This window comes from Podarcis vaucheri (genome assembly GCF_965113315.1).
Source record: "Podarcis vaucheri genome assembly, chromosome: 2".
Taxonomy (NCBI): Eukaryota; Metazoa; Chordata; class Lepidosauria; order Squamata; family Lacertidae; genus Podarcis; species Podarcis vaucheri.
In genome coordinates this window covers 134,864,459-134,887,554 of record NC_138760.1, presented here as the reverse complement: position 1 = coordinate 134,887,554, position 23,096 = coordinate 134,864,459, and the positions used below count along the sequence as shown (strand labels likewise).

Genomic DNA, 23,096 nt, shown 5'->3' with positions numbered 1-23,096 from the left:
TCCCCCTCACTCTCTGTTTCCTCCCTTGCCCTTGCCTCTGCTCCTGAACCCCTGACAGCAGGACTCAGGGATGCTTCCCCCATGGAGACCAGGGACCCCATCTCCTTCGGAAGGGACCTCTGAGGAGGAAGCCAGGGCAGATATAAAGTTCCTTTCCCCACTTGCCAGGACTCTGAGCTCCATTTGGGGTTCCTCCTTCCGCACCCCAAGGTTCCTCCAAGGCCTTGGGGAAGGAAACTGAGGCAGACTCTGCTTGTTCCCCAGGGCCCTGGGCAATTTCCCTAGAGTCCCCCCACTGCCTCCTGAGATCCGCAGGGATCAGGAGTGGGAGCGACTTCTCCTGTTCAACTACCGCCTGAGGGGGAGGAACAGAGGTCTTGGCCCATTTGGGGGGGCAAGCGAGGGCCATCCAGAAAGGGCTCCTGGGACCCCGAGTTCGAGAGGCAAGAAGGGCAGTCTCCAGCCTGGCCTCTCCCCTCTTTCTGCAGGTGGAGGAGCCCTTCTCCTAGCGCTGACTCTTGGGGTGACAAAGGTGTCTTTGGCTGGGGAGGATAAACTAAGCGTCCCAGAATCCTGGGGCGGAGGAGAGGATGGGCTCTAAAAGGATGCCTTCTTTGGGGGGGGAGGGTTAGTCAGCCAAAATCAATAGATGGGGGGGGCGATTCAAAGAGGGCTTGGAGCCCCTCTCAACCTGGCAGAGAAAAACACCAAGGAGCCCCCCCCCACTCCCTCCCTCCCCCCCCCCCGCTGCTGCTCTCCTCTCTCTTCCCGGCTCAATCCACCCACTTCCGGGTTCTCTCTTGCCCTCACCCAATCGCCATGCACAGAGCACCCTCCTCCCCTCCAATTCCTGACCAGTCTGGAAGTGAAGCTGCGGAGGAGGCCCAGGAGGCGGTCCCAGGAGCTCCCCCTTCCACAACACCCCTCCCAGGCTGCCCTCTGGCATGTGGCCCCCTTTCCAGCAGGCGAAGCTGCAGGGGCCACTCACTTCCTGGCCCTCCAAAAATGGAGGAGGCCTTGGACCCTGGATGAACCTGAGAGGAGCCTTGAGGGGGGCAGGGGGGGGCCTCTTGCCCCTTCCCAGACTTCTCCTCCAACCATTTATTGCTACTGTTTATCAAACTTGGCCACCCTCACCTCTCCTGCAGCCCTGGAAGGAAAAAACAGGCACATGGCATGCAGTTCTTTTCAAGGCGTGTTTATTCTCCAGGTTGGCTCTGCCCCACGGGGCTTACAGTCTACAGCAGAATCTACACAGAATGGGGAGGGGGGCAGGTCCTTGTTCGTATCGAGAGAGAGGGCCGAGGGGAACGAAAGCTGCTCTGCCTGGCCGTCTCTGCAGGGACGTTGTGGGGAAACGGGCTCCTTTTGCACCCAGGTCTCTAGAGGGGATAAACTTGGCTCTGGACTGTACCACTTCAGGTCCCCCAGAGGGGGAGGTAAAGGGACACCCAATGACCCACATTCTGTAAGTGGAGGACCCCTGATTTATTTATTGGGGGGGGAGGGATATGCCAATCTTGCTCAAGTCAGTCTCCCCTCCTCCAAAAAGGTTCTCTCCCACAATCCCAAAGACAACACAGGTCCCCCGTCAAGAGTCTCCCAGAGCATGTGCAGAGTCTGCGGCCCAGGACCTTAGGGTTGCTTTTGATGCAATTCCTGCCTTGCGGGGGGTTGGACTAGGTGACCCTCAGGGCCCCCTCCCAATTCTACACTTCTATAATTTCCCAGCACGCAAGTGAGGAGGGGCAGGGACTGTCAGAAAGGGGGGCTTTTGCTATGCACAGATCTGGCCCCCTCCTTAAAACCACAGCTGTGAATCTGCAGGATGCGAAGCCAAGCAGACCCCTGACCCCAAAAAAGAAGGGGAAGGGGGCTTCCAACAAGGGACCGGAGGGGCAAGACTGGGCAGCCAAAGAGGAGGGACCCAGGAGTCCGGGGGCCTACGATCCACTTTGCTCTTTCAACGGGATCCGGAGACAGGCAACAAATCAAGCCGGGAGCAGGGTTGCCCAAAGTCCGTTACTGCAGAAAGAAGAGAAATCCGTGAGATACTGACCCAATTCGGAGAGGAAACATTAGCTGGCTGGGGGTTGCAATTGCAGGAATTGCTCCACAAGAACCCTGTGAAGCAGGCAGGCTGGATCCTGCCACCCCCGGCCCCCCTGCGACCTTCACCATGGCCAGGGACTGGGGATTCGAACCCCGATCTCTCTGCCAGGGCCTAGTCTGGCCCTCTCACCACTGCACCGCACTGCCTCTCAGTGGGTGGCACAGAGATGTTTTTTTAAAAAGAATATAAAAATGAGGAATCGAGAGAACTTGGCAGTCTTGGGCGTATCTTGGGCACTGACCTCGGATTTGGGCTTCTCCGATTTGGGTTTTTCTTCAGAAGCTGAAAAGGAGGATAATGAAGCAGGGAAAGGTGAATGACCAGAAAACCCAGGGAAATGGACAGGAATACTTGAAAGCATGCAGAAAGCTGAAACGGAGACCAACATTTCTGAGCCGCTGGGCAGGGATGTTTTTAGCAGGCGACCAAAGAGAGTCTGGCCAAGGCGCCTGGTTGGTATCAAGAGGCAGAGAGTTTCAAAGAGCCTTGGAGCCGGGAGGGACCCTGAGGGTCATCTAGTCCAACCCCCCGCAAGGCAGGAATCTTGAACCCACAACCCGGAAATGAAGAGTCTCAGGCTCTCCCGGCTGAGCTTCTTGTACTGGCAAATGTGGGAAAGGGGAGTCAATTGGCCAGTGCCAGTTCCACCAATCAAAGATCTCAAGTGGGGGGAGGGGAAGGTTTCTCAACTGCTTTTACTGTCAATATTTGCATGGTCTTAATAGATTCTGAATTGTCTCCCCCAGGAAAATATTTCTATTTTTCATTATAATAATTAGACTTGAGGGAGGCTGGGTTATTTGTTTTGGTTCTCATTTTTATCATATACGTTGTGTTTTCATCGTGCATTTTTATGCCGCAAACTGCCCGGAGATCCACGAAATAGGGGTGCTGTGCACATTTATAGAATCCTAGAATTGTAGAATCAGAAGGGACCCCAGGAATCTCAGCTAAAGTATCCCCTAAAATATTGACCAAATGGTAAAATAGGACCATATTGATAACAAAAATAACAGTACAGAAGGGTGGGTGGGAACAACCTTACCCCATCGGAAGAAGGACCGCAAGACCCCCAGGAGCACAATGGCGACCAGGAACAAGCCGATGGCGTCCTCCAGGGAGGGGCCCAGGGACCCTGGGGGGGGAGAAGGGGCAGAGGCAGAAGGGGGGGTGTCAGGGAGGGAGAAGGGGGGCGACGTCAGACCCCCACCCTGCCTTGGCCACCCAGTGCAGGTCCCAATGCTGAACCTTCGCCCCACCCCCCATATCCTCCCCCCATGCCCGACTTGATCAGTGCCAATTCACAGAATACTAGTTGGGAGGGCACCCCAGCGGTCATCCAGCCCAACCCCCTTCAAGGGAGGAATCCCAGCTAAATCACCCAGGACGGACGACCCCCCAACCTCCGCCAGTCAGGACCCGCAGCCGGTCTTCTGGGCTTTGCTACCCAGCCCCCAGGGGACCCCAGCACAGACCCCCAAGTGCAGACCCCCACCTGCCACATGGAGCACGACCGCCTTCTTGACCCCCGCCTCGCCCAGCCCGGCGTGGCCCACATGGCAGACGTAGGAGACCCCGTGGTCCTCGGTCGGGACGGGCAGCAGGCGGGCGAAGCTGGTGAAGCTGAAGGTGCCGTCAGGAGCCTGGCGGTGCCCCGAGTCCCCGATGTCCAGGAAGGCGTCCTGGGGGGCGCTGGACCCCCTCCGCTTCCAGCTGACAGAGGCACCCAGAGGGAAGAAGCCGGAGACCTCGCAGGCCAGCTGGGGCCGGGCGCTGGGGGGCACGGAGAGCGTCGTGGGGCGCAGCGTCACCTGGGGGGGCTCTGCAGGGCGAGAGGGAGTGAGCAGAGCACCCCCTGCTGACAACCAGGAGCGCTGCAGGCTCCCAGCTGCCGGGAGGGGAGAGGGGGGCTCTTGGATTCGAATCCTGAGGAAGACAGGGTCCCCGTTGGCTTGACCAAGTGGCCAGGCGCTTCTTAAGGAGCCTCCCAGCCCAGGGGCAGTCTCTCTGGATCGCTTGGTTCTTAGAAGCGTAGAATCAGACAGGTGGAAGGGATCCCCAAGGGTCATCTAGCCCAACCCCTGCCAGGCAGGGATCTCAGGGCAATTTGGCCACTGCGAGGTTTAAGCACTCTCCCTATGTTCTTTTGGCGCCTCCAGGCCCAGGAGCAGTCTATCTGGATCCCTAGGGCCTGGCCGGCATTTGGCCACTGTGAGAATGCAAGATGCTGGCTCCATGGGGGTCCCTTTGGGCAGTGAACCCCCCTTTCCCCTTCCTTGCCTCCACCCTCCCTGCGAGGGAGACCCCCCGGTCGCTCACTCACCCACCACCTTGAACTCGAGCGCCTGCTGGGCGTGCAGGTGGGGCAGGTAGACGGTGCAGATGTAGGTGCCCTCGTGGCGGACGGCCACGCTCCGCAGGCGCAGGGAGGCACCGCCGCCCTCGGCGTCCAGCAGCAGCTCGGCCCCCTCCTCGGCCACCGACACCCCCCGCGAGGCTCCGTCGAAGGCCAGCACCACCTTCCCGGCCCCCCGGAACTGATGGCGCCACTCCACCGAGAAGGCCGAGGCCGGCGCCGAGAAGCCGCAGTGCAGGACCGCCGGGCGCCCGAGGCGGGACTCCAGGCGCGGCGTCCGCGTGAAGACCGACAGCACCGCTGCGCAAGGAGGGAGGAGGGCCAGGTGAGCGGGAGAGATCCCCAGCGGTCATCTAGACCAACCCCCCGTGCAAGGGAGGAATCCCAGAAGGGAAAAACAACAAACCCAGGGCTGTGTTTAGCAGATGCGGCGACAGGCTGCAAATGTCTGCCCGATAGTGTTGGGGTGGCCGTAGCTGCGCACTGCCAGCCATTGTGGGGGGCGCACCTCTCCCCCATGCCAATGCAGGAGAGCAATCCCCCGCAGGGCTCTAACCGCTAGGCCGCTCGGCTGCTCCCCTTCCGCTCGCCACGTGGTACCTGCGGTGGTGGTGACGCTGCTGACCCCATCCTGCTGCTTCCAAGGCGGGGCCTCCTCGGTGTGCAGGACGCTGCTGACCCCGAACTCGGCGTCGGGGGCCTGGATGCTGGCGATGAGCCACTTGCCCCTCTCCAGGGCGCGGGGGCAGCCCCCTCCGCCCGCCAGCCCCTCCGCCCAGGCGACGTGGGACTCTTGCGGCGCGTAAGCGTTGATCTCGCAGGAGGATTCCGCCTCACTGGCATCCGGACTCAGCCAGGGCGGGGGGGTGGCCGAGGCCTGACCGCCCCACAGGGCCCCAGAGGGGTCTGCCGGGGGGACAAAGCGGGGGGAGGTGAACCAGTGTCTGGGGGGGATGACGAGCCTTGTCTCTCCACTGCCGGACCCCCCAACCTACATCGCAGGGGGTTGGAGTGGATGACCTTTGGGGTTCCCAACTCCACCGTTCTGTGTCAGCCAGTTCAGTTCAACTCGCAGAATCACAGAATTGGAAGGGACCCCCGAGGGTCATCTAGTCCAACCCCTGCGATGCAGGAATCTCAGCGAGAACAAGATGCCCTCTAAGGAGGATTTGTTTTGTCTATTTAATGGGATTTAAACGCCAGTTAATAAACCAAAGCAACCAAGCAGTTTGCTTGGTTCAGATACCTCTGAATCGTGTAAATGCTGAGGTTGGAAAACAATTTGAAGTACATTCAGAATAAGCATAACTAGATGAAATTAATCCACAACAATAGGACTCCTGAGTTCCTGAGATGATTTCTTTTGTCCATTCACTGTATTTATTTTTCCCAATTGGAACTATGAAATGGTGATTTTCTTGAGTCAAAATGAGAGTAACCCTGAACGTTTCTTAGAAAAAAAGCACTGAACCTATATACCAGAGAAGAATGTACGGAACTGTAGTTGTTTGCATATATAGTGATATACAGTGGTACCCCGCAAGACGAATGCCTCGCAAGACGGAAAACCCGTAAGACGAAAGGGTTTTCTGTTTTGGAGGCGCTTCGCAAGACGAATTTCCCTATGGGCTTGCTTCGCAAGACGAAAGCCCATAGGGAAATCTCCGGGGACCTCTTTTAAATGCTGGTGGTGGGGAGCAAAGCCTTTCCCCCCCTCCGGCCTTCAGAAGAGGTCCAGGAAGGCCGGCAGGGACTTCCGGTCGGCGCCAGCGTTAATGGCGGTCCTCTTTCCGAGCTCCGGAGGAGGAATGCTCTGCGAGTTCGGGTCTGACCCGCTACGGCAAGCGGGGGACCCCTAAAATCACAGGCGCTGAAGCCTGTGAACAAGGAGACTCGGTGGGCACCAGAAGCGCCCCCCTTACTGCAGAAAGAGCCTTTTTAAAGGCTCCGGAACGGCATCAGGAGAGCGCGGTGCTGAGAGTCGCTACCCAGCCCGCAGAGTGAAGCTGTGTCACCATGAACGGAGAGCACCGATTTCTTCCTGTAAATTTGGGACTGAAAAGCCTGTGAGTAAGACTGAACGTTATTTTGAAAAATTTTAAAATTGGAAATCTGGCTGAAAATGGGGAAGGTGAAAATTAAGGAAGTCTGCCTTCCCCCGACTGCATGACAGCTAAAGCAACGGAAATTTAAAGCTGCATCCGTATGAAACATCCTTTGACTACTTAAACCTGACATTGGATCTAGATCTCCCCTCTAGCAAGCAGGGCAGAGGGGAGGAAAAAAGGACATTAAGAACTGCATGATTTATTTAAAAGAAAAAAATCTTCTGCTGCCTTAACACCCTGAAACGGACTGCCAAATAAGACATTAGGGCACTGAACTGTCTTTAAACTTCTGGGAAAGTTACATGGTTGAAGTTTCGTTTGATACAAAGTTTTAAGACTTTATTGCTACAGTATATTGGAGTGTGTTGAAAGAGTATCTACTGGAAAAAGTGTCGCAGCATATATTTTCAAGCCTCCTGATATACTTGTTTTTAACTTCTTTGTTTCCTCACTTGGACATTTTGTTTTGCTCCCCCTAGAGGGCTTAAAGTAACGGTTGTAACAGTTTAAGACAGTGGAATTTTCCATCAGCGGACTGTTTTTGTGGGAACGTCCTTGGGACATGAGTGGCCCAGCAGAAGAGATAACCACCAGAGCCAAAGCAAAGCAGCAACAACAGCAACAACAGCAACAAAAGAAAAGAGGCTCAGTTACAGGTTTAACTCCTACAGGAACAGCAGGACAAGAAAAAGTGACAGCTGCTTCCATGGAGTCAGTGACACAGGCGTTACTCAAGATAAATCAATCTTTGGAGACTTTGACAAAGCAGAGTACAGAAAATACACAGAAATTAACAGAACTAACAGCAAGATTGGACTTGAACACAAAAAGTGTGACAAGCAATACAGAATCTATAAACAGGTTGATTGAAGAAAATTCTGCAACACGTAAAATCGCAGAGGAAGCCAGAAGTGTTGCCGGAGAGACACAGGAGAAGCTAGAACCGATTGCTAAAAAGGTTTATGAACATGATGCAACTTTGTCTTTGATGGAATTACAGAGAAAGGAAAGAAATTTGAAATTAAGATTAATTCCCGAGAGCGAAGGGAACTCTTTAGGTGGGAGTTCCCACAAGGATTGTCCTTTAACTACAAGGGAAAGAAGGTGAAAATAAAGACAATTCAAGATAAAGAGAAGTTTTTGGAGAGAAACCAAGAGGATCTACAGAAGGGAACGGTGGATCCAATTGCAGAACAAAGGAGAGCACTAGACATTCTGAACCTACCGTTTGGACTCAACCCACCACCATCAGAGGAAGAGCAACAACTTGGAGCGGTTGGAGGAGTAACAGAAAAATAACAAGATGGTCCTGCAATTCCTTAGTTGGAATTGCAATGGGCTGAACATGCCTTTGAAGAGACGCCAAGTGTTTCATATCTTGAAAAGAGAACAATTGAACTTGATTTGCTTACAAGAAACCCATGTAACCAGGGTACACAGGAAACTATTTATAAATAAAAGACTAGGACAAGAATTTATTTCATCGGACAAAGTCAAGAAAAGAGGAGTTGTGATTTACGTAAAAGAGAAATGGGCTCCAAAAATGATGTTTAAAGATCTGCTGCTCCGGAGAAGCGGACACGGAGCAATGGATCCAAACTACAAGAAAGAAGATTCCACCTAAACATTAGGAAGAACTTCCTGACAGTAAGAGCTGTTCGACAGTGGAATTTGCTGCCCAGGAGTGTGGTGGAGTCTCCTACTTTGGAGGTCTTTAAGCAGAGGCTTGACAACCATATGTCAGGAGTGCTCTGATGGTGTTTCCTGCTTGGCAGGGGGTTGGACTCGATGGCCCTTGTGGTCTCTTCCAATTCTATTGTCAGGGGTTCAGAAGCAGAGACGCAGAGAAGGGTGGAAACAGAGAGCGAGGGGGAGGAAGCCGAAGGGAGAATGAGTGATGATGACGACCCGAGATCTCCAAACCTAAGCAGTGAGTCAGAGGACTCCCAAAAGGGAGCCCCAGTGAGCAGAGCAAGGGGGGGATCCGGGGGGACACCCCAGGAGGAAGGGAACAGAGGAGATTCAGAGAGCAGCAGCTGGAAGTCGGGACCCACGCTCAAGACTGAGAGCAGCAGGGAGGAAGGCAGCCAGGCATCGGGTTCCGGAGGCCGTCAGCAGGAGGGAGGGCACGAGTCAGGGGTGGTCACGCCCTCCTCAGAGAGCGAGGCAACGGTCAAGAGGAAAGTAGAGAGTTGGGCGCGCGCGCCAAGTTCAAATGCAGCGGAAGCTGGAGCAGTAAGCAGCCCGGAGAGTGAGCCAGGTCCCAAAGCCCGCCGAAAGGAAGCGGAAGGATCAGGGGGGTCAGCGTCAGAGGAGAGTAGAAGGGAGGAGTCCCAGGGGGGCAGAAGGACCCAGAGACGCAGGGAGAGGCGAAGGAGGTGGAGCAAGGCTAGGGTATTAAGCTGGTGTGCAAGAGGCGGGGACTCAGATGGGTCTTCGCCGACCTAGGGCAGAAGGTGTAGAGCTGCACGCTGCAGTTCGGAAATGAAACCTGTAACTCAATAAAGACTCTTTTAAAGTGGACGCTGTGTGGCGTGGTCCTATGTGAGCTGGGACCTGGTAGCAGCTCTGACATCTATGATTCTATTCTATTCTATTCTATTCTAAGGAAGATACCTGGCAGTTGAAATACAAGCACAAGGAGAAAATTTTTTAATAGTTGGAGTTTATGCACCAAATGAAGGCAAGGCGGAATTCTTTAAGAAGCTCCATGAAACTCTGATGGATTATTTGGATTACAATGTAATAATTATGGGAGATATGAACGGTGTGGTTTCTACAAACATGGACAAGGCACAAAGACTGACAATCTCCAAGGAAGGGAGACTTCCGAAGACCTTCTTTGAAATGACTGAAAATATGGACCTAATAGACATATGGAGAACAAGGAACCCTCTTGAGAGAGAGGGAACTTTTTTTCTCTCAAGCAATGATGACCTGGACCAGAATCGACCAAATTTGGATTACTAGTGGGATGGCTCCAAAGATTAAGAAGATAGAAATCTGCCCAAAAACTTGCTCCGACCATAACGCCGTGAAGATGGAAATGAAACTTACAACAACTGGTCAATTTAGATGGAGGATGAATGACACCCTGTTTCGAGATAAGGAGATCCACATGAAGGCCCAAAAAACTTTAAAGGACTATTTTGAAATAAATCTAAAGGCCGATGTGGAAAAAAGAGTGATCTGGGACGCAAGTAAAGCTGTGATGCGAGGATTTTTGATTCAACAAAATTCAATAAAAAAGAGAAAGCAGAATGAGAAGAAGGAAAAGATTTTGGAAAAGATAAAAGAAGGAGAGAAAAAATTAAGATCAAAACCAAAGTCCCAGGAGATTTTGAGAGAGATTAAGTTATATCAAACACAATATATGGAATTGATGAATCCAGAGATGGAATGGAAGATAAAGCAAATGAAACAAAAGACATTTGAATCGGCAGATAAATGTGGTAAACTTCTGGCTTGGCAATTGAAGAAAAGGCAGAAACTAAATACAGTTACAAGCCTAGAAGTGGATGGAAAGAATATATCTAAACCTAACGAGATTAGAAACTGTTTTTTGAGCTATTTTAAAAAACTATACTCTCAAGGGCCACAAATTGAAGAGGACATAGATGAATTCCTTAGTAAATATGGATTACAAAAAATCTCTCATCAAAGCAAGGTGGATTTAAACCAGAGAATAACAGAACAAGAGATAGAGGGAGCCATTCAGGACATGCAACTGGGCAAATCTCCAGGACCAGACGGACTGACTTCCAGATATTACAAAGCTTTGAAGGAGTGGTTGGTTCAACCGTTAAAGGAAGTCTGCAACGAGATTTTAGAGGGGGGGAAAGGCACCAGAGTCGTGGAAAGAAGCTTATATTACACTCATACCAAAGACAGAGACTGAAAAGACTCAACTTAAGAACTACCGCCCAATATCATTACTTAATGTGGATTACAAAATTTTTGCAGACATTTTGGCAAAAAGATTTAAAAGAGTGTTGATGGAGAAGATTCATAAGGACCAAGCAGGCTTTCTCCCAAAAAGGCATTTATCAGACAATGTAAGGAATATAATAGATATTTTGGAATTGCTAGAGGTGAACATAAATACCAAAGCAGTGCTGATTTTTGTGGACGCGGAGAAAGCCTTTGACAATATTTCTTGGAGTTTTATGAAAAAGAATCTTCATGGGATGGGGGTAGGCCAAGGATTTGAGAACGGTATGGGTGCGATATATTCTGAACAAAAAGCCAAGCTGATTGTAAATAATGTGATAACTGAGGAACTTAAGATAGAAAAAGGAACACGACAGGGGTGCCCAATTTCCCCATTGCTTTTCATTTCTGTTCTGGAGGTGTTGCTGAATATGATTAGAAATGACCAGCAGGTTAAAGGTGTACAGGTCGGAGCTAAACATTACAAGTTAAGGGCCTTTGCAGATGACTTAGTATTGACCTTACAAGAGCCAGACACTAGTACGAAAAGGGTCTTGGAGATAATTCAACAATTCGGCCAGGTAGCCGGCTTCAAATTGAACAAACAAAAAACTAAAGTCTTAGAAAAAAAATTAACAGTTATGGAGAAGGACAAATTTCAAGAAGAGACAGGGTTGACAGTGGTTAAGAAGGTGAAATACCTAGGGGTTTACCTGACATCAAAAAATTTGAACTTGTATAAGGACAACTATGAAAAATGTTGGTCAGAAATTAAAAAAGATCTAGAAATATGGTCAAATTTGAAATTGTCAATGTTAGGCCGAATTGCAGTTATTAAGATGAATGTATTGCCTAGAATGTTATTTTTGTTTCAAACTTTGCAGATTCTTGACAAGATGGACTGTTTCAAGAGGTGGCAGAAAGACATTGCGAAATTTGTCTGGCAGGGCAAAAAGCCCAGAATAAAATTTAAAGTACTTACAGACGCAAAAGAAAGAGGGGGATTTGCCCTGCCGGACTTAAAACTATACTATGAAGCAGCAGCGTTTTGCTGGCTGAAAGAGTGGATGCTCCTCGAGAACACAGATATCTTGGATTTAGAAGGTTTCAATAATACATTTGGTTGGCATGCATATCTATGGTATGATAAAATCAAAGTGCATAGGGCCTTTAAAAATCACATTGTCAGAAAAGCGTTGTTTAATGTTTGGATAAGATATAAAAACTTGTTGGAAAACAAAACCCCTAGATGGTTGTCACCCTTGGAGGCTAAGGCATTGAAGAAACTCAATATGGAGGCCGAATGGCCAAAGTATTGGGAAATTTTGGAACAAGATGGAGATAAATTGAAATTACAGAGTCATGAGAAATTGAAACCTAAAGTACGAGATTGGCTCCATTATTATCAAATAATGGAGGTCTATAAACAAGATAGGAAAATTGGCTTCCAGGTGGAGAAATCAAAATTAGAAACTGAATTGTTAGAACCCAATACCAAGAATTTGTCAAGAATGTATAATTTGCTGCTGAAATGGAATACACAAGATGAAACAGTTAAATCGGCTATGATTAAGTGGGCACAGGACATTGGTCATAACATTATGTTTGCTGACTGGGAATGGTTGTGGAACACCGGTATAAAATTTACGGCATGTAATGCCTTAAAGGAGAATATTATGAAAATGATTTACAGGTGGTACATGACCCCAGTCAAGCTAGCAAAAATTTATCATTTGCCTGATAATAACTGTTGGAAGTGTAAAGAAACCGAGGGTACTTTTTATCACCTCTGGTGGACGTGCCCGAAGATTAAGGCTTTCTGGGAAATGATATATAATGAAATGAAAAAGGTACTTAAATGTACCTTCCCTAAGAAACCAGAGGCCTTTCTCTTGGGCATTGTCGGCCAATTGGTGTCAAAGAAAGATAGAACTTTTTTTATGTATGCTACGACAGCAGCAAGAATACTCATCGCAAAGTATTGGAAGACCCAAGATCTACCCACCCTGGAAGAATGGCAGATGAAAGTGATGGACTATATGACACTGGCTGAGATGACTGGCAGAATAAGGAGACGGCAGAAGAAGAATGGAAGAAATTTAAAATCTACCTTAAGGACTATTATAAACTTGATGAATGTTAGAATGTCGAGGTTTTGAGAAAGAAAGGGTTACAGTGATATAAGATTAGATTGAAGGAAAGATTAAGAAGACATATGTTTGACAGAACTACTTGGAAGTTGCTGGAAAACTTTGGACATTGGGATGCAGAAAGGGGAGGTATGGGGGAGTCCCGGAAAAGAGGTTTATGAAAAAAAAGTTATGAAACTATACGTGTTTGTATGTCTTTTTATATGTTTGTATTGTTCTAAAAATTTTGTAAAGCCAATAAAAATTTATATTAAAAAAAAAAAGGAAGGCCGGCAGGGGCCGAAAGGCTTTGCTCCCCACCGCCAGCATTTTAAAAGCAGTCCGGCATAGCAGGGAAGCGCTTCCCGCTATCCCAGACGGCTTTTGAAGGCAGGCGGGGGGAGCAAAGACTTTCGCCCCCCGCCCGCCTTCAGAAGAGGTCCAGGACCTCTTCTGAAGGCGGGCGGGGGGCAAAAGTCTTTGTCCCCCCTGCCTGCCTTCCCAGGGGCTTTTACATCGCCCCGGACAGCGGAGAAGTCCTCTGCTGTCCCGGGGTTTTTAAAATGCTGGGGGTGGGAAGAAAAGCCCTTATTCCCCCCCCCCCCCAGCCTTCAGAAGAGGTCGGGGGACAGACTGTCCCCGGACCTGGTCTGAAGGCGGTTTCCATAGGAACACATTAATTGATTTTCAATGCATTCCTATGGGAAACCGTGCATCGCAAGACGAAAAACTCGCAAGAAGAAAAAACTTGGGGAATGAATTAATTTCGTCTTGCGAGGCACCACTGTATTGGAATATACCTCCCCCCCTTTTTATTTCTTTGTTCTCTATTCACTTTTTATTTCCCTTTTTATTATTCAAGTATTCTCAGTTTAAATTGTGTGGTTGAACCCGGAGCCAGGCCTCTTGGCCCTCATCCTAACTTCGCTTTATTCCTCTCCGTGGGTCTCAGTCAAAGTCCGCTGGGGGCTCCCCTGGGCCTCGTGGGGCTCTGGCACCCAGCACAGTGAGTGCAAATGATCTCAAGCCCTAAGAGTTTAAAATGGATAAGATGGATAATAGATATATATATTGGGAAGCTGCCAAAGGCCAACCATGTTTGGGCCTGTGATGGACAGCAGAGCCAGGCCAGTCAGCGGACTTCGTCCCTCAGAGTTTTCCTGGAGCCTCGCTCTGATTGGCTGCCAAGCCAGCGGGGGGGCGGAGCCTGCCCTTTTGCCGGGAAAAGGCAAGGCGGCTTTTCTGAGGGGGGAGCTTGGAGGGGAAGGTGGGGGGAGGGAAGGGAGACCCCCAAGAAGGAGGGCTGAGGGGACCCCCTGGGTGTGGGGGGCGGACTGAGAGGGGGAGTGGAGGGAGACCCCCAAGAAGGAGGGCTGAGGGGACGCCCAGGGTGTGGGGGGGAGGGAAGGGAGACCCCCAAGAAGGAGGGCTGAGGGGACCCCCTGGGTGTGGGGGGCGGACTGAGAGGGGGAGTGGAGGGAGACCCCCAAGAAGGAGGGCTGAGGGGACGCCCAGGGTGTGGGGGGCGGACTGAGAGGGGGAGTGGAGGGAGACCCCCAAGAAGGAGGGCTGAGGGGACCCCCTGGGTGTGGGGGGCGGACTGAGAGGGGGGAGGGAAGGGAGACCCCCAAGAAGGAGGGCTGAGGGGACCCACTGGGTGTGGGGGGGAAGCGGAGGGAGACCCCCAAGAAGGAGGGCTGAGGGGACCCCCTGGGTGTGGGGGGGGAGGGGAGGGAGACCCCCAAGAAGGAGGGCTGAGGGGACCCCCTGGGTGTGGGGGGGAGGGAAGGGAGACCCCCAAGAAGGAGGGCTGAGGGGACCCCCTGGGTGTGGGGGGCGGACTGAGAGGGGGAGTGGAGGGAGACCCCCAAGAAGGAGGGCTGAGGGGACGCCCAGGGTGTGGGGGGCGGACTGAGAGGGGGAGTGGAGGGAGACCCCCAAGAAGGAGGGCTGAGGGGACCCCCTGGGTGTGGGGAGCGGACTGAGAGGGGGAGCGGAGGGAGACCCCCAAGAAGGAGGGCTGAGGGGACCCCCTGGGTGTGGGGAGCGGACTGAGAGGGGGAGTGGAGACCCCCAAGAAGGAGGGCTGAGGGGACCCCCTGGGTGTGGGGGGGAGGGAAGGGAGACCCCCAAGAAGGAGGGCTGAGGGGACCCCCTGGGTGTGGGGAGCGGACTGAGAGGGGGAGTGGAGGGAGACCCCCAAGAAGGAGGGCTGAAGGGACCCCCTGGGTGTGGGGAGCGGACTGAGAGGGGGAGCGGAGGGAGACCCCCAAGAAGGAGGGCTGAGGGGACCCCCTGGGTGTGGGGAGCGGACTGAGAGGGGGAGTGGAGGGAGACCCCCAAGAAGGAGGGCTGAGGGGACCCCCTGGGTGTGGGGGGCCGACTGAGGGGGGGAGTGGAGGGAGACCCCCAAGAAGGAGGGCTGAGGGGACCCCCTGGGTGTGGGGAGCGGACTGAGAGGGGGAGCGGAGGGAGACCCCCAAGAAGGAGGGCTGAGGGGACCCCCTGGGTGTGGGGAGCGGACTGAGAGGGGGAGTGGAGGGAGACCCCCAAGAAGGAGGGCTGAGGGGACGCCCAGGGTGTGGGGGGGAGGGAAGGGAGACCCCCAAGAAGGAGGGCTGAGGGGACCCCCTGGGTGTGGGGAGCGGACTGAGAGGGGGAGTGGAGGGAGACCCCCAAGAAGGAGGGCTGAAGGGACCCCCTGGGTGTGGGGAGCGGACTGAGAGGGGGAGCGGAGGGAGACCCCCAAGAAGGAGGGCTGAGGGGACCCCCTGGGTGTGGGGAGCGGACTGAGAGGGGGAGTGGAGACCCCCAAGAAGGAGGGCTGAGGGGACCCCCTGGGTGTGGGGGGGAGGGAAGGGAGACCCCCAAGAAGGAGGGCTGAGGGGACCCCCTGGGTGTGGGGAGCGGACTGAGAGGGGGAGTGGAGGGAGACCCCCAAGAAGGAGGGCTGAAGGGACCCCCTGGGTGTGGGGAGCGGACTGAGAGGGGGAGCGGAGGGAGACCCCCAAGAAGGAGGGCTGAGGGGACCCCCTGGGTGTGGGGAGCGGACTGAGAGGGGGAGTGGAGGGAGACCCCCAAGAAGGAGGGCTGAGGGGACCCCCTGGGTGTGGGGGGCCGACTGAGGGGGGGAGTGGAGGGAGACCCCCAAGAAGGAGGGCTGAGGGGACCCCCTGGGTGTGGGGAGCGGACTGAGAGGGGGAGCGGAGGGAGACCCCCAAGAAGGAGGGCTGAGGGGACCCCCTGGGTGTGGGGAGCGGACTGAGAGGGGGAGTGGAGGGAGACCCCCAAGAAGGAGGGCTGAGGGGACCCCCTGGGTGTGGGGGGCCGACTGAGGGGGGAGGGAAGGGAGACCCCCAAGTAGGAGGGCTGAGGGGACCCCCTGGGTGTGGGGGGTGGACTGAGAGGGGGAGCGGAGGGAGACCCCCAAGAAGGAGGGCTGAGGGGACCCCCTGGGTGTGGGGGGAGGAGGGAGAGGGGGAGGGGAGGGAGACCCCCAAGAAGGAGGGCTGAGGGGACCCCCTGGGTGTGGGGGGAGGAGGGAGAGGGGGAGGGGAGGGAGACCCCCAAGAAGGAGGGCTGAGGGGACCCCCTGGGTGTGGGGAGCGGACTGAGAGGGGGAGTGGAGGGAGACCCCCAAGAAGGAGGCCTGAGGGGACCCCCTGGGTGTGGGGGGAGGGAAGGGAGACCCCCAAGAAGGAGGGCTGAGGGGACCCCCTGGGTGTGGGGAGCGGACTGAGAGGGGGAGTGGAGGGAGACCCCCAAGAAGGAGGGCTGAGGGGACCCCCTGGGTGTGGGGGGCCGACTGAGGGGGGGAGGGAAGGGAGACCCCCAAGTAGGAGGGCTGAGGGGACCCCCTGGGTGTGGGGGGTGGACTGAGAGGGGGGAGCGGAGGGAGACTCCCAAGAAGGAGGGCTGAGGGGACCCCCTGGGTGTGGGGGGAGGAGGGAGAGGGGGAGGGGAGGGAGACCCCCAAGAAGGAGGGCTGAGGGGACCCCCTGGGTGTGGGGGGCCGACTGAGGGGGGGAGGGAAGGGAGACCCCCAAGAAGGAGGGCTGAGGGGACCCCCTGGGTGTGGGGAGCGGACTGAGAGGGGGAGTGGAGGGAGACCCCCAAGAAGGAGGGCTGAGGGGACCCCCTGGGTGTGGGGGGTGGACTGAGAGGGGGGAGCGGAGGGAGACCCCCAAGAAGGAGGGCTGAGGGGACCCCCTGGGTGTGGGGGGCGGAGGGAGAGGGGGGAGGGGAGGGAGACCCCCAAGAAGGAGGGCTGAGGGGACCCCCTGGGTGTGGGGGGGAGCGGAGGGAGACCCCCAAGAAGGAGGGCTGAGGGGACCCCCTGGGTGGGGGGGCGGAGGGAGACCCTCAAGAAGGAGGGCTGAGGAGACCCCCAGGGTGTGGGGGGGAGTGGAGGGAGACCCCCAAGAAGGAGGGCTGAGGGGACCCCTGGGTGTGGGGGGGAGGGAAGGGAGACCCCCAAGAAGGAGGGCTGAGGGGACCCCCTGGGTGTGGGGAGCGGACTGAGAGGGGGAGTGGAGGGAGACCCCCAAGAAGGAGGGCTGAGGGGACCCCCTGGGTGTGGGGGGCGGACTGAGAGGGGGGAGGGAAGGGAGACCCCAAGAAGGAGGGCTGAGGGGACCCCCTGGGTGTGGGGAGCGGACTGAGAGGGGGAGTGGAGGGAGACCCCCAAGAAGGAGGGCTGAGGGGACCCCTGGGTGTGGGGGGCGGACTGAGAGGGGGGAGTGGAGGGAGACCCCCAAGAAGGAGGGCTGAGGAGACCCCCAGGGTGTGGGGGGGAGGGAAGGGAGACCCCCAAGAAGGAGGGCTGAGGGGACCCCCTGGGTGTGGGGGGAGGGAAGGGAGACCCCCAAGAAGGAGGGCTTAGGGGACCCCCTGGGTGTGGGGGGGAGGGAAGGGAGACCCCCAAGAAGGAGGGCTGAGGGGACCCCCTGGGTGTGGGGGGCAGAGGGAGACCCCCAAGAAGGAGGGCTGAGGGGACCCCCTGGGTGTGGGGGGCGGACTGAGGGGGGAGGGAAGGGAGACCCCCAAGAAGTAGGGCTGAGGGGGCCCCCTGGGTGTGGGGGGCGGAGGGAGACCCCCAAGAAGGAGGGCTGAGGGGACCCCCTGGGTGTGGGGGGCGGACTAGAGAGGGGGAGGGGAGGGAGACCCCCAAGAAGGAGGGCTGAGGGGACCCCCTGGGTGTGGGGGGCGGACTGAGAGGGGGGAGCGGAGGGAGACCCCCAAGAAGGAGGGCTGAGGAGACCCCCAGGGTGTGGGGGAGAGGGAAGGGAGACCCCCAAGAAGGAGGGCTGAAGGGACCCCCTGGGTGTGGGGGGAGGGAAGGGAGACCCCCAAGAAGGAGGGCTGAGGGGACCCCCTGGGTGTGGGGGCGGACTGGGGGGGCGAAGGGAGACCCCCAGGAAGGAGGGCTGAGGGGACCCCCTGGGTGTGGGGGGTGGACTGAGAGGGGGGAGGGGAAGGAGACCCCCAAGAAAGAGGGCTGAGGAGAACCCCTGGGTGTGGGGGGTGGACTGAGAGGGGGCAGGGGAGGGAGTCCCCCAAGAAGGAGGGCTGAGGGGACCCCCTGGGTGTGGGCGGACTGAGAGGGGGGAGGGGAGGGAGACCCCCAAGAAGGAGGGCTGAGGGGACCCCCTGGGTGTGGGCGGACTGAGAGGGGGGAGGGGAGGGAGACCCCCAAGAAGGAGGGCTGAGGGGACCCCCTGGGTGTGGGGGGCGGACTGAGGGGTGGCGGAGGGAGACCCCCAAGAAGGAGGGCTGAGGGGACCCCCTGGGTGTGGGGGGTGGAGGGAGACCCACAAGAAGGAGGGCTGAGGGGACCCCCTGGGTTTGTGGGGCGGACTGAGAGGGGGGAGGGAAGGGAGACCCCAAGAAGGAGGGCTGAGGGGACCCCCTGGGTGTGGGGAGCGGACTGAGAGGGGGAGTGGAGGGAGACCCCCAAGAAGGAGGGCTGAGGGGACCCCTGGGTGTGGGGGGCGGACTGAGAGGGGGGAGTGGAGGGAGACCCCCAAGAAGGAGGGCTGAGGAGACCCCCAGGGTGTGGGGGGGATGGAAGGGAGACCCCCAAGAAGGAGGGCTGAGGGGACCCCCTGGGTGTGGGGGGAGGGAAGGGAGACCCCCAAGAAGGAGGGCTGAGGGGACCCCCTGGGTGTGGGGGGGAGGGAAGGGAGACCCCCAAGAAGGAGGGCTGAGGGGACCCCCTGGGTGTGGGGGGCGGAGGGAGACCCCCAAGAAGGAGGGCTGAGGGGACCCCCTGGGTGTGGGGGGCGGACTGAGGGGGGGAGGGAAGGGAGACCCCCAAGAAGTAGGGCTGAGGGGGCCCCCTGGGTGTGGGGGGCGGAGGGAGACCCCCAAGAAGGAGGGCTGAGGGGACCCCCTGGGTGTGGGGGGCGGACTAGAGAGGGGGAGGGGAGGGAGACCCCCAAGAAGGAGGGCTGAGGGGACCCCCTGGGTGTGGGGGGCGGACTGAGAGGGGGGAGCGGAGGGAGACCCCCAAGAAGGTGGGCTGAGGAGACCCCCAGGGTGTGGGGGGGAGGGAAGGGAGACCCCCAAGAAGGAGGACTGAGGGGACCCCCTGGGTGTGGGGGGAGGGAAGGGAGACCCCCAAGAAGGAGGGCTGAGGGGACCCCCTGGGTGTGGGGGGCGGACTGGGGGGGCGAAGGGAGACCCCCAGGAAGGAGGGCTGAGGGGACCCCCTGGGTGTGGGGGGTGGACTGAGAGGGGGGAGGGGAAGGAGACCCCCAAGAAAGAGGGCTGAGGGGACCCCCTGGGTGTGGGGGGCGGACTGAGAGGGGGGAGGGAAGGGAGACCCCCAAGAAGGAGGGCTGAGGGGACCCCCTGGGTGTGGGGGGCGGAGGGAGACCCCCAAGAAGGAGGGCTGAGGGGACCCCCTGGGTGTGGGGGGCGGACTGAGAGGGGGGAGCGGAGGGAGACCCCCAAGAAGGAGGGCTGAGGGGACCCCCTGGGTGTGGGGGGGCGGAGGGAAAGGGGGGATGGGAAGGGAGACCCCCAAAAAGGAGGGCTGAGGGGACCCCCTGGGTGTGGGGGGCGGAGGGAGACCCCCAAGAAGGAGGGCTGAAGGGACCCCCTGGGTGTGGGGGGCGGACTGAGGGGGGGAGGGGAGGGAGACCCCCAAGAAGGAGGGCTGAGGGGACACCCTGGGTGTGGGGGGCGGAGGGAGACCCCCAAGAAGGAGGGCTGAGGGGACCCCCTGGGTGTGGGGGGCGGACTGAGAGGGGGCAGCGGAGGGAGACCCCCAAGAAGGAGGGCTGAGGGGACCCCCTGGGTTTGTGGGGCGGACTGAGAGGGGCAGCGGAGGGAGACCCCCAAGAAGGAGGGCTGAGGGGACCCCCTGGGTGTGGGGGGGCGGAGGGAAAGGGCCCCTCGCTCAGGAACCCCCCAAGTCTCTATGGGACACAACTCAGTCCAGGAAGGAGAGGGAAGAAGGGGCAGAAATGGAGTTCAGCATTGGACCACCATGTCTGGAAAGCGGAACATCGGCCTGAGAAGAGACTTCTGCGTTTAATGCCCTGACCGCCTCCAAGTTGAGGCCAGAAGTTGACTTCTGCCTGAAAGACCCGTCTCCGGACCCCACCTTTTCCTCGGGAAATAGAACTTTTCTTCTGCCCTGGACTCTAAATCCCCAAGTTTCCCCTCACACAAGAGAGGCTGTGGTCAGTGGCAGAAATTCACTGAATTGGCGTCATGTGAGGCGGATCCGCTATATTTAATTGGGGGTCGTTAGCAGGGACATAATGCGTCTTGATGAATTGGAGGCTTGAGGGGGGAATCCGCTACCGGGCCGTTATAAAATGATCATAAAGAGTTGCAGAGTTGGAATGCATTTATACCAAATATAGTGGGTTAAGCATCAACATCTATGTTTTGGGATAATAATATCACCTAGACATTAGAGAAGTAAATATGGAATTGGAATTCTTAACTCTTATAGTGATATAGTATATTATTATTATTATTATTATTATTATTATTATTATTATTATTATTATTATTTAGTGTTGTTCAATCACACTGATGTTTTAAAAATAAAAAAGTAAAGACCTGTAGGTTGGACCCCGAGGGACATCTAGTCTCACCCCCTGCATTGCAGGAATCTTGGCTCAAGAATCCCTGACATTTGGCCTTCCAGCCTCTGTTTGGAAAACCTCCAAGGAAAGCAACTCTGTCCCTGGAGGTTTAAAGATGGAGATTGGGGAAGGAGTGTTTGCCGACACTGAAGATCCAGAGAATCATTTCAGTTTCCCAGCCTCAGTTGTGGCGCCTGTGAAATGGGTATATCACAGTGGGTGGGTGCGTAATAATTAACTCATGCCCAGGTTGGGAAATGCTGCATCAGCCCCACAGCGAAATGGGTGAAGTTTCCAGCCTCAGTTGTAGCGCCTGTGAAATGGGTCTCCCAGGGAGGCGGAATTCAGAGGTGCTTCAAGTCCCTCCAGGTGAATGAGAAGCAGGGATGGGACTATGGGGGGGGGTCTCCATACCCAGGACCTGGAAGGCCAGGCCGGCCTCCACCTCCGGGGGCAACTGGGACTCCAGGGCAGCTTCTTCCAGGCGTCTCCCGGGTGGGGGCAGGAACAAGATGGCGGGGCGCTGCTTGGGGGCGCTGGACATGCCAGAGCCTCCGCCCCCAGCCTCCTCCAGGAACCAGCAGCCCAGCTTGGTCAGCGGAGGCGAGGATCTGCCGAAGGACGCTCCTGCGAGGAGAGGAAGAAGAAGAAGAAGGGGGTGGGCTAGATGCCCCTGGGGACCCCAAAGAGCAGCAGCAGCAGACCCCTCCCCCCAGCCCAATCTGGGTAGACTGCCTCTGGGCCTGGAGGCTCCCCCGGGAGAGCCCTCCTGGATCCGGACCAGGGCAAGGTAGACGGGCTCTGGCCAGGGAGGCTCCATTGGGACACAGCGGGGCAGGAAGGGGCCGGATTCGGGACTCGGCCAGGAAACCGAAAGCGAAAGCGGAGGGACTGTCCCGGGCCAAATCCCCGCCCCGCTTTGCGACAGGCAGAAATCCCACCGGAGAAGTTTCCCCCGCCAGCCCCTTCCTGCGCCCGCTGAGTTTCTGCCTTGCAGGGGGAGGAAATCCGACCACGGGGGCGAGGGACGCCTCCTCCTCCGCCCCCCCCCCTCGGAGGGAACCCAGGCGTCCGGCCCCGAGCTCTCCTCCTCCTCCGCCCCCCCCCCTCGGAGGGAACCCAGGCGTCCGGCCCCGAGCTCTCCTCCTCCTCCGCCCCCCCCGGAGGGAACCCAGGCGTCCGGCCCCGAGCTCTCCTCCTCCTCCGCCCCCCCCCCTCGGAGGGAACCCAGGCGTCCGGCCCCGAGCTCTCCTCCTCCTCCGCCCCCCCCCCTCGGAGGGAACCCAGGCGTCCGGCCCCGAGCTCTCCTCCTCCTCCGCCCCCCCCCCCTCGGAGGGAACCCAGGCGTCCGGCCCCGAGCTCTCCTCCTCCTCCGCCCCCCCCGGAGGGAACCCAGGCGTCCGGCCCCGAGCTCTCCTCCTCCTCCGCCCCCCCCGGAGGGAACCCAGGCGTCCGGCCCCGAGCTCTCCTCCTCCTCCGCCCCCCCCCTCGGAGGGAACCCAGGCGTCCGGCCCCGAGCTCTCCTCCTCCCCCCCCCCTCGGAGGGAACCCAGGCGTCCGGCCCCGAGCTCTCCTCCTCCTCCGCCCCCCCCCTCGGAGGGAACCCAGGCGTCCGGCCCCGAGCTCTCCTCCTCCCGCGCCCTGCGAGGGGGGGGGACCCAGGCGTCCGGCCTCGACCTACCCAGCAGCAGCAGCAGCAGCAGCAGCGGGAGCCCCTTGGCGCGGAGCGGAGCGGGTCGGGCAGCCATGAGGCTCGGCAGGGAGAGAGCAAGGAGAGGCGGCGAGCGGCGATGGCGGAGGCTCCGTCCCGCTTCCCCTTTCGATTTCGGAGCCCCGAGAGGAAGGAGGGCGGGGCAGGAGGGAGGGGGAAGCTCAACATCAAGAAAACGAAGATCATGCCCACTGGTCCCATCACCTCCTGGTAAAAAGAAGGGGAAGAACTGGAGGCAGTGAGAGATTTGACTTTCTTGGGCTCCAGGATCAGTGCAGATGGTGACAGCAGTCACGAAATTAAAAGACGCCTGCTTCTTGGGAGAAAAGCAATGACAAACCTAGACAACATCTTAAAAAGCAGAGACATCACCTTGCCAACAAAGGTCCGTATAGTTACAGCCATGGTTTTCCCAGTAGTGAGGTATGGAAGTGAGAGCTGGACCATAAAGAAGGCTGATCGCCGAAGAATGGATGCTTTTGAATTATGGTGTTGGAGGAGACTCTTGAGAGTCCCATGGACTGCAAGAAGATCAAACCTCTCCATTCTGAAGGAAATCAGCCCTGAGCGCTCACTGGAAGGACAGATCCTGAAGCTGAGGCTCCAATACGTTGGCCACCTCATGAGAAGAGAGGACTCCCTGGAAA

The 23,096-nt window shown here is 57.0% G+C and overlaps 1 protein-coding gene across 2 annotated transcripts; it reads right to left on the bottom strand.

The window, feature by feature from the left end:
- Positions 1 to 1,182: 1,182 nt before the first annotated feature.
- On the bottom strand, positions 1,183 to 22,590 carry LOC309525811 (tapasin-like). 2 transcript variants are annotated; one of them, XM_082211399.1, is made up of 8 exons: positions 22,420 to 22,590; positions 21,153 to 21,365; positions 5,070 to 5,375; positions 4,437 to 4,769; positions 3,609 to 3,935; positions 3,159 to 3,248; positions 2,355 to 2,395; positions 1,183 to 2,025 (listed from the first exon to the last, which is right to left on the bottom strand). In XM_082211399.1, the coding sequence occupies exons 1-8, from the start codon at positions 22,484 to 22,486 to the stop codon at positions 2,023 to 2,025; spliced, it is 1,380 nt and encodes a 459-aa protein (XP_082067525.1). In that variant the 5' UTR covers positions 22,487 to 22,590; the 3' UTR covers positions 1,183 to 2,022. The 2 variants fall into 2 exon arrangements, with proteins under 2 accessions (XP_082067525.1, XP_082067526.1); XM_082211400.1 differs by having other exon boundaries at positions 21,153 to 21,362.
- Positions 22,591 to 23,096: the final 506 nt, after the last annotated feature.